The following is an 11427-nucleotide window of genomic DNA, read 5'->3' as shown; positions in this document are numbered from 1 at the left end:
TTTAAGTATGTATTATGTGCTAGCACTGTGCTAGGCACTGGGAATCCAAAAGATTATAGTCTACCCACAAGATGCTCAGGGTTGTAGCTCATTGGTAAAGTGCCCCTTGGTTCAAACCTCAGTACAAAAAAAAAAAAAAAGGTGTGGGGCTGGGGTTGAGGCTCAGTGGTAAAGTGCTCATCTAGCATGTGCAAGGGCCTGGGTTTGATCCTTAGCACCACTTATAAATAAATAAAATAAAGGTATTGTGTTCAACTACAACTAAAAAATGAACATATAAAAATTATTTTTTAAAAAGTGTTAAGAATTAATTTAGGCTGTGACTACAGTGTTGTTGGCACAGTAATCACAGGTGTGATTTTTGTTCTATTTTTAGAATACATGTGTTTGGAGTCACCAGAGAGGTGACCCCTAGAATATTCATGATGATTATGAACCTGCCAGAGAAGCTATAGAGAAGTGAAGGACTGAGCATCTATACTTAAGTGACTGGAGACAAAAATGCTATGGAAAGATACTGAGAGGCTGGGGATGTAGTTCAGTGGTAGATTGTTTGCCCGACATACAGGAGGCCCTAGGTTGGATTTCCAGCACTGCCCAACAAAACAAAACACACCGAGAAGGTATATTTGGAAAGATAGAAAAAAAGTTATGTTAGTGTCACAGGAACTTGAAAAAAAAAAAATCTTTCCAGAAAGGAGATTTTCTAAGCACATAAGGCCAGGTCAAAGAGAATGATAATTTTTATGGAGATTACTGACAACCTTCAAAAGCCTAGTTTTCATTAAAGCAAGGATAGAAGCCAGATCAAGAAGGTGGGCAAAAAGTAGGTGATAAGGAAATGGTAAATCTAGCTGTGAAAAGGAGCTAGAAATCAAGTGGAAAATTTTCTCCCCATCCACGGAAAGATCTGCTCACATGTTAAGACTATGGAGGTAGAGGCCCAGGGAGAGAGTGAATAATAGTGGAAAACTCTTACGTGATGCTTAATATGTGCCAGGCACTATTCCAAGCACTTTTCATGTATTAGCTTGTTTAATACATTTACTTCTACCTAGGAAGTGAGTGCTATTATTATGCCAAGATGAAGCAAAGAATGATTTAAGTTACTAGTCCAAGTCGTCCAGCTAGTCAACTGACTAAACCAGGACTTGAACTCAGTAGTCAGCATCAATGTTTTTAGTATTTAAATTGCACCTGAGATTAATACAATATGAAAGCATCTTTGTGGATTCACAAAAAGGCACTATACCCTGACATTTCCCTTTAATTTACCCTAGAATGGACATCAACTATCTTCCTACAGTCTAAAATGTGTTGAACCTGGGGGATGTCAGTGGCCAAAGAAGTTTCATTGGCAGAGGGATATAAGTTATGATTTGGTTCTCTGGCCTCTTCCCCTTTCTGGGCATGCTTTTTTGTCTGTCCAATTCAGGGATGTTTATTACCAATAATCGGGCACCAATGACCTGATGATTTTCACAACTCAGTCATTCAACAAATATTTGAGCATCCACTTAGGGCCAGGCATTGTGCAAAACAGATAAGAAACCTGGTTTCTTAAAATTTAAGTTCCATTGGGGGTTGAGGGAGGAGACAGTTAGGAGGGCATAGCTGGAGGTGCGTAAGCAAGGGTGAATGGGAGGAAATTAACTGAGGGAAGCAGGCAGAATCCGAGCAGGCGAAGCCTTCAGGCCACTCCCCAGAGGCGTTTGTATTTTACTTGCAGCGATTCAGAGCCTATAATGGACAAGTTATACCAGGCTGTAGACTCGTGAAAGCAATCTTCGCTTTCCCCATCCCCCATTTGTGCCAGCTGGGTCACCTAACCACCCAGGGTCCCTTAGACTATTAAACCACCTAGAGCACGCTCCATTCAGTAATCTAGGGGTCAGCTCGCTCCCGGGGTCATCTCCTCCGTGAGCAATCTCGGCCCTTTAAGGCCTGTCCGTCCTTGAATGTCCCTTTGGCCACTCGGTCTGCCAGGTCACCTCAGTGCCACGCCTCCCTGGCCCGCGATTCGGCGAGCACGTTAGGCTTTGTTCCCAGAAGCAGGTTTTCGGAACGCCGCTCCCGCTCGGCTCCAACTATTTTCCTGCCAACGCTAGGAGACTCCTCTGCGGCAGCGCCCCCGGCGGCGCACCGCGGCCCAGGAAGGGAGTGCCCGCCGTCAACGCCTCCTTAAGCTTCCTCCCGGAACGCGGGAGCGGGTGCTAGAAGCCCACGCCCCGGCCACCGCAACCGTGTTGCTGATTGGTTATGACGAGCGACGTCACGGGGAGGGCCCCCGACGGCCGCTGGGAGCCGGGGTCCCGCGCGTGCGCAGACAGAGTGCGCTGAGACGAGGGGGAGGTGGCCGGCTGCTTCTCCCGCGTCCGCCATTTTGTTGCTGTGGCTCTTGGGAACAGGCTGGGCAAAGCCGTCCCGGAGGCGCCACGCTCCCTGGAGTCCGGTGCTTCGTGGTCGGCGGGTGTCAGTGCAGACCCGTACGGCTGCGGAGCCGGAGCTTTCCAGGTCGCGATCCACTGGAACCATCCCCGGTACGTCAGACAGCCCAAGAACCCCAGGGCGGCCTCTGCTGCGGCTCGACTTCACCTACCCCGACCCCAGGCTCTGCCCTGCATTCCCTGGGCCGGCTCTTTCTGTGAGGCGGCCCCGGAGCAGGCGGGCGGCGGCAGAGGATGCTGCGAGCCCGGAGCCGAGAGGCAGGTGCTGGCCCGGCCCTCTAAGCTTGCCTAGAGGTGTGCCGAGAGGCCCCTTTCTCGGCCCCAAAGCCTTCTGCCGGGCAAAGGCTTCCAGAACAGGCGAGAGCAGCCGCCGCCCCGACTCGCCACAGAACCCCGGCCGGGCACCATGTCCTCCGCCAGGTTCGACTCCTCAGATCGCTCTGCTTGGTACATGGGACCGGTGTCTCGCCAGGAGGCGCAGACCCGGCTCCAGGGCCAGCGCCACGGCATGTTCCTAGTCCGCGACTCCTCCACCTGCCCCGGGGACTATGTGCTGTCTGTATCCGAGAACTCGCGCGTCTCCCACTACATCATCAACTCTTTGCCTAATCGCCGTTTTAAGATCGGGGACCAGGAGTTTGACCATTTGCCGGCATTGCTGGAGTTCTACAAGATCCACTACCTGGACACCACCACCTTAATCGAGCCAGCGCCCAGGTACGCGAGCGCTTGGGAACCGGCCCGACTGCTGAGGAGGGTCGAGAATGGGCTCTGTTGAAAAGAGTGTGTATATAAGGGGCGGGGGTGAATCGATTTTGAACCAGAAGGCGTTTCGAACGAACAGCTCATCTTAGGATCTGGGTCACTGGATGAACGGATGCTTTTTAAACACATTTAACAGTGATTGCATAGTCCCATGCATACCTTTTTTTTTTTTTTTTTTAATAACCCTGTTTTGGCTCGTAGACTTCTTTAAAAAGATTGCCGATGCATGCCTTCTCCCCATCTCCCCGAAAATTCTTATACACACGTTTTGCACACCATTCAGGGTTCTTGAACCCCCAACAGAACTCACAACTACAAGGTTAAGAAATGGACTACAGCCTTTCAAACAATTGCTTTATTGTTCAAGAATAATGATAGTAATATCTTTATCTGAAGTATCAGAACTATTTATTGATGTTCTGATGCCAGGTTTGAAGCGGGCCAGACACCTCTTTTACTATACACTTAGAAACGAAAAGGTGCATTGGTTTCAGCAATGACATTTTTAGGAAAATTTGTATTTCCTCCCCAAAGGTGAACCATTACTAGGCTAAACATCATTTTGGTTAATTACCAAGATGGAGTGGCACTTATTCTTTTACTGGTTCAATTTCATAAATACTTCCTGTATTGAGTCTAACAGCCTAACAACTATTTTAAAGCTAAGAAAGAACTGAGAGTGATACTGACCATCAGGCTTTCTTTTTTCCAAGTGAAATACGTTATTTTATTTGATTATTTGCCTCAATGGGTATCTTATCAACAAATTCTTTTATTTATACCAAACGTCAGTTGAAAAATTACCTAGAAATTTTTTTAAATTAATTTCTATGGTGTTGGGGATCAAATTCATGGCCTGGCACATGCTAGGTAAGTGGTCTACCACTGAGCTATGTCACCATCCTAGAATTTTAAAATAAAAGGTATTTTCCTGCTCAGTGTCTTTCTTAAAACATCTAATTAAAAAGGATCAAAATAGATTTTTTAGGGTGAGATTCACAAACAAGGTATTATTCTGAACTTTAACATTAAAAATTATTATAATTAAGAGCACCTATTGTTTCTTTGGGAAAGAACTAAAAAGAAAGCCATGACTGTATTATAGACTTCAAGATTAACTACTGATTTAAATAGACTTAAAAAAGGGGGGGGAGGGAGAAAGTGATTGTAAGTCAAATTCTGTATAACAAAGACTAGGACACCAAGAATCTGACTGGTGAAACTTGGTCTTAACAGCTGCTGGTAGGTGCTATCAACTTTGAGCACAGTGTAATTCCTGTATGAGGGATTGGAGAAAATATTAGATCCACTGTAATGAGATTGGTAGTATATTTAAGAAAATTACTTCCTCTAATTTGTTAAAGTGAATTATGTAATTAATTTCAAGTCTTTATTAAGCCATGCTGTGTGCAAGGCATGTGCTTACATTGAGGTGACAGATCCTAAATACTGCTGTTTCAAAAACTGAAGTAATGGCTTGATCCTCTTATAGAAGGAGGAAAAGGAATATGCTACAGTGGCATCCCACTACCCACAAAATCCAAAATTATCCATAAACATGTCTTCTCAGATATCAGATAAAATTTTCTTTGTCTCTTCTTCAGTGAAGCTCTACAAGGCTGCCCACCCATTCCCTGTTGGTTTTCCTTACCTACTTATACCTTTTTTGTACCTTTGCTGGGATACTCCTTATTGCCTCATTCCACTTTACTTTAGTGTCCTCACAAATAATAGGGTTTTTCCCCATCCTCCTCTTCAAATTCGGCTTTGTTTCTCCTCTATTCTATGCTTTCTGCCCCAGACATATTGCTGTTTTTCATTTTCACTGGTAACGCTGAAGATGGTCACAATTCTGATTGAATTGGACCCCATTTGAATTTACTTTGTCGTACTGAATTATTGACATGCCACTTCCACGTCTGAAATTCGGGAATAGATTTAACATTTAGTATAAAGCTAGTGGTTAGTATATAAAGCTAGCCTTAGTATAAAGCTAGTGGTTAAGCTGTGCAAGGTGGTATACACTCATGGCTGAGGTGGGAGGGTAGCTTGAGCCCAGAGGTTTCGAGATTAGGTGGGGCAATATAACCTTGCAAGATGCCCTATCTCCCTCTCTCTTTTCATTTATTTATTTATTTTTTTAATATTTTTTTTTTTTTTTTTTTTAGTATTTGGGGTGGAACCCAGGGTTGATGTACCACTGAACTACATCACCAACCCATTTTATTTTTTTTTATACTGATCTCACTAAGTGGCTCAGGCTGGTCTGCAACTTGGAATACTTCTGCCTCTGAATAGCTGGAATTACAGGTGTACACCACCATGCCCAGAGAGACTGTCTCAAAAAAATAAAATAAAGCTAGTGGTTAGTAGAGCCTTGGCCAATAGAAAACTTAATGCAATGCTTCTTTATATCCCAAACAGGATAAATTAAGTAGTTTAAACTTTTCAGGTATCAAAACCGAGCTTTTTTTTTTTAATATTTATTTTTTGGTTGTAGTTGAATACAATACCTTTGTTTTATGTATTTATTTTATGTGGTGCTGAGGACCGAACCCCGGGATCTTGCACACTCTAGAGGAGTGCTCTACTACTGAGCCCCAGCCCCAACCCCCAAACCTAGGCTTTTTAAAGTCAGAGTTTTCTTGTCCCTTGGTTAATAGTTCATTTTTTAATTTTGCTTAGCAAGTTCATAACTATAGCATCTTTGTCAGAAGCTAAGGACTTGTGCTTATATTGTTCTAGAGCAGGGGTGTTTCAGGAATGCTAGCCAGGAGCTCTGCCACTGGGGTTAGAACCCCAGCCCCAAGGTTTATCTTTTTTTTTTGAATTTTAATATTTATTTTTTAGTTTTCGGCGGACACAACATGTTTATTTGTATGTGGTGCTGAGGATCGAACCTGGGCCGCACGCATGCCAGGCGAGCGCACTACCGCTTGAGCCACATCCCCAGCCCCCCAAGGTTTATCTTATTAATTGTTTTTTACATTAATCTATGGTATTCTTATTGTATATTTTAAATTATTTAATCTCTGAAGAGTGTCATGTTGGATAGCTTTTGTTGTTTTTGAATGAATCTGAAATATTCTCATTGTGCACATTAGTGCGATTTTTATATGGTTAATCAGTTAATAAACAGAAATCCTGTGGTAATTGTTTTTTCCCTTCATTTTGGGCACACAACATTTTTAAGATTTTGTTTAGGGCCTGGCATGGTGCCGTACCTCTGTAGTCCCTCTTGCTTGGTAGGCTAAGGCAGGAGGATAACTAGAGCCCAGGAGTTGGAGGCCAGCTTAGGTAACCTAGATCCTGTCTCAATAAAAAGGGTTATGTTTAAGTTGTAGTTGATATTCACCTAAGCTCTAGTTGTTTTTTTTAATATGGTCTGTTTCCAATCAAACAATGTTTCAAAAGGTTTCTGGGTGAATTGCTTGGGTTTGAAATACATTTCCCCTGGTTTAAAAATTTGAAAGTGTATTTTGTATAGCTTACTTTGATTATAAAATTTTCCAGTTCTAAAGAATGAAGATAAATGCAAGCTAGAAGAAAAATAATTTTGACAAAAATTTACCATTAAAAACAGGGAATTTGGACTGGGGCTGTAGCTCAGTGGTATAGTGCCTGCCTCACTTTTGAGGCACTGGATTCAATCCTCAGCACCACTTAGAAATTATTTGTAAATAAAGATATTGTGTCCATCTACAACTTAAAGGATCTTGTTTTGTTTTGTTTTTGTCACCCGGGATTGAATTTGGGACTCAACCACTGAGCCACATCCCCAGTCCTATTTTGTATATTATTTAGAGACAGGGTCTCATTGAATTGCTTAGTACCTTACTGTTGCTGAGGCTGGCTTTGAACTTGTGATCCTCATGTGTAAAGTACCTGAAGCTATTTGGTTTGTGACTTTCTCTTGTTTAAGATTCAAATCCAGAGAATTTTTATGTAAAGGTTTTCAATTTTAAAGCAGGGCCTGATGGCTAACACTGTAGTTTCAGTACATGGAAGGCTGAGGCAGGAGGATCACTTTGAATATAGGGGTTGGAGACTAGCCTAGGCATACACCCAGTCTCCAAAAAAATATAAATATATGTGTGTATGTGTATATACACACAAACATACACACATATATATGTAATTTTTTTAGTTGTAGATGGACACAGTACCTTTATTTATTTATGTGGTGCTGAGGATTGAACCCAGTGCCCCAGGCATGCAGGGCAAATGCCATACCACTGAGCCACAACCCCAGCCCATATATATATTTATATTATTAACTTTGATCTGAACTGTTGGACTAGATTATTTACAAGTATTCTTAAGACTAAAGTATTTTTGTTTTTCTGGTAAGTAAAGTTAGGGCCACCAGTCTAGTCAGCTTGCCTGGAATGATAGTTAAGCATGTGAAAATAGCATGCAAGAATAAGGAGATGAAGAGGCTTGGAAAGTGTACCATGTGGCACATAATGTTTCTCCTTTTATGTTTAACAAACTAAAGTTAAGTATTTGGAGTGCCCTGAGCTTTTGTAATCTCAGAAGAAAAGAGAGAGCCCAAAACTACACTCAATGCATATGGGAGTAAACCATGGTTTTTGACTTTGAGAAGCTATGTCTATCGAAAAATTGAAATAGAATGCCATAGGAGGGAGGTCAGCTTTGCATAAGGGGTCAGAAAAGACTTGAAAGAGGAGGTACTCTTTCAACTAATTCTTAAAAATGAGAACCAAGTATATGAGGTGGAAGAGTTGCAGCAGTGCCTGCTGGGAAAGGCATAGAGTTGTAATTAATGTGAGTGATGGACACTAGGCAGGAAAGATAAAGCTTAACTCATAAAGGGTCTCCTGTGCCTTGTAAATAAATTTAACAGTGAGAACATCTAAGTTTCTAAAAATAATTTGTCATGATCAGCTTTACTGTTTGTTTTTTTTTTTTTGGTGTGTGCGTATATATGTGTGTGCCCGTGTGCCCCCACTGAGGATCGGTTTTACTTTTTAGAAACTTCTATGGTTTGGCGATGGGTAGGATGGGTAGGAGACTGTCTAGCGGATGGGGCTAATTAAGGGCTGTTATCAGAGAGGGTCCATGAGAAGCTGAACTGAGATCAACTGTCCTGGGAATGTAAAAGTGGTACCGACAGCCTTTCTGGGATAGTGTACATAGAAGGTAAGAGAAGAATAGTATGACTTCAGAGAGAATTGAGTAGTGGTGCCTTTGAGAGTAGAGAAAGGATTAGAGTGAGGGGATTGATTGTTTCCAGTAGGAAGATTTTTCTTGAGGAGCCTACACAGAGCCAGATATTATTTAGCAATGGGGACTGAATAGATAGATTTGGGAATGAGCTGAGGAGGAGGAACTGTGAAAGGTGGTGGACAGTTATTACTAGTGGCCTTGAATGCTCTAGGAAGGAATGGAGGGGAGCAGGGTATTAAATGCCACTGAGGTAGCTGGGGGTATAGCTCAGTGATAGAGTATGTACTTAGCTAGAATGTGAGAGACCCTGCATTCATTTCCTAGCATCAAAAAAAAATTTTTTTAAAGATAAATTCCAATGAATGGTAAAGAATGATTACCTAAAGCAATTAATTAAAGAGATAGTTAGCCTTTTTGGAATTGATTCTTCTACCAAGTGTTTTCGAGGTTTTTTTGTTTTTTTCCGGTGGTGTTGCTGGGGATTGAACCCAGGGCCTTTTACATGCAAGGTAAGCACTTTGCCAACTGAGCTACATCCCCAGCCCTCCAGGGTTTTTTTTACTGTGAAATATTTTGTACATACAAGAATGTATGTGTGGGGCTGGGGTTGTGGTTCAGTAGTAGAACACTTGCCTAGCATGTGTGGGGCACTGGGTTCCATTCTCAGCACCACATATAATTAAATGAATGAAATAAAGGTCCATCATAGTTTTTTTTAAATTTATTTTATTTTTTATACCTTTATTTTATTTATTTATTTTGAGAGAGGGAGAGAGAAATTTTTTTTTAATAGTTATTTTTTAGTTTTCGGAGGACACATCTTTGTATGTGGTGCTGAGGATCGAACCTGGGCTGCACGCATGCCAGGCGAGCGCGCTACCGCTTGAGCCACATCCCCAACCCATCATAGTTTTAAAAAAAATTTTTTTTTAAGAGAGAGTGAGAGAGGAGAGAGAGAGAGAGAGAATTTTTAATATTTATTTTTTAGTTATCGGCGGATACAACATCTTTGTTTGTACGTGGTGCTGAGGATCGAACCTGGGCCGCACGCATGCCAGGCGAGCGCGCTACCGCTTGAGCCACATCCCCAGCCCTAAAAAATTTTTTTATAAAGAATGTATGTGTGTAATAAAATATCTTTATCACCCATATATTCCTTTTTTTTTTTTTTTTTTTGGTTCCAGGGATTGAACTCATGGGTACTTAACCACTGAGCAACATCCTCAGTCCTTTTCTTTATTTTTTGTTTGGAGACAGTCTCTCTCACTAAGTTGCTGAGGCTAGCTTTGAACTTGTGATCCTCCTTCCTCAGCCTCCAGAGTTGCTGGGATTATAGACAAGTATCACCACACCCAGCCTGTGTATTCCTTTTGGTATACTGAGGATTGGATCCTAACTTTACCACTGAACTATGTCCTCAAGCCCTTTTTAAATTTATTTATTTGCAGTGCTGGAATCAAACCCAGTGCTTGTACACACAAGACAAGTGCTCTACCACTGAGCAACATCCCCGGCCCTTTTTATTCCTTATTTTGAGAAAGGGTCTTGCAAAATTGCTCAGGCTGAACTCAAACTTTCAATTCTTCTGCCTCAGCCTTCTGGGCACTGGAATTACAAGCGTGTGCCACCACACCCAGTGGTTATTATTTTTAATACTTTTTAGTTGTCAATGGACCTTTATTTATATATGGTGCTGAGAATCGAACCCAGTGCTTTTCACATGCTAGGCAAGCGCTCCACCACTGAGCCCAACTCCAGCCCCTATTTTTTTTAAAGGATTATTTAAAAAGAAAAAGAATATGTGGCAAGGACACACATAGTCTGCAGAGCCCAGAATATGTACCATATGGTCTTTCACAGAAGTTTTTCGACCTTTAAAAAGCCTGGGCCAGCAGAGCTCTTGCTCTGTGCCTGTGAGAAACAGCAGTGTGCTTTGTGGTCTGTAGGGGGACCGAGAAAGGAACATTTGAACCTTTGAGACTCAGGTTTATTTCTAATGCAGAACTAAATACATAATTCCCTCTTCAATGACTTTCAACTTTAGGGTGGGGCTAGTCTTTTTTGTGCATCACCTCCTTCCTTGGTTTTCCTGGCCCTTAGCAAAAAACTTGAGGACCCCTGGATTCTGTTGACTTCTATCATGATATCCTAGGTGCTTTTCTAGTACTAAAGATTGAACCCATGGGAACTTTACCACTGAGCTACATCCTCAGCCCTTTTTATTTTGAGATAGGAGCTCACTTAGTTGCTGAGGCCGGCTTTGAACTTGTGATACTCTTGCCTCAGTCTTTGGAGTTGCTGGGATTGATGATAGGCATGTGCTACTGTGCACGGCACTAAATTGTCTTTTGAGATCAAGACTTGGTTTCAAGTCAGCATGTAGTAGGACCAGTGAATAACTAGGCAAATAGATTTTATTAGTTGATTAGTCCCCACTGAAGCTGTAATATTGATCTATGTTTAGAACTTCTTTTTTGGGGTCCGGGAGGCTGAGTTACATCTTTTTACTTTTTATTTTGAGAAAGGATATAACCAAATTGCTTAGGTCCTCACTAAGTTGTTGAGGCTGGCCTCAAACTTATATTTTTACCTCAGCCTCCTGAGTCCCTGAGATTATACGCATGCACCATTGTGCCCTGCTCATAGAACTGTTTTTGTGGGGTTTTTGCTTTGTTGTTGACAGTGCTGGGGATTGAACCTAAGACCTCGTGCTTGCTAGGCAAGCACTTTTACCTCTAAGCTACATCTGCAGTCTGAACTATTTCTACCTGTACAAATTAATTATAATAAAATACCCTTGGATAAGTTCTGAGATAGAGCTAATTGTTCCTGTAGTAAATTGTCTGAAATCTGTGATACTCAACAAATTTCACAGACTTTGTGGCTCTTGAAATAGGAAGAGGGATATGCTTTCTGGGTGTGCCTGTATATGCGCTAGTTAGGAATTGTTGGGAGTATTTCACATACATTATGGCATAAATTCTCATGCACCTGAAAGAAGTAGTTTGTCAGGCTGGGATTGTAG

The 11427-nt window shown here is 42.0% G+C and overlaps 1 protein-coding gene across 1 annotated transcript in view; it reads left to right on the top strand.

Annotated features, from left to right (window-relative positions):
• Positions 1–2348: 2348 nt before the first annotated feature.
• Crkl (CRK like proto-oncogene, adaptor protein) overlaps positions 2349–11427 on the top strand; it is a 32817-nt gene continuing 23738 nt past the window's right edge. Inside the window, exon 1 of the mRNA XM_076862574.1 lies at positions 2349–3164. Coding sequence (XP_076718689.1) covers positions 2854–3164 — 311 coding nt within the window. The 5' untranslated portion in view covers positions 2349–2853. The remainder of the gene's footprint in view (positions 3165–11427) is intronic.

This window comes from Callospermophilus lateralis, chromosome 1 (assembly GCF_048772815.1).
Source record: "Callospermophilus lateralis isolate mCalLat2 chromosome 1, mCalLat2.hap1, whole genome shotgun sequence".
Taxonomy (NCBI): Eukaryota; Metazoa; Chordata; class Mammalia; order Rodentia; family Sciuridae; genus Callospermophilus; species Callospermophilus lateralis.
Note: the sequence above shows the minus strand (reverse complement) of the source record. Positions and strands in the feature narration are given on the sequence as shown.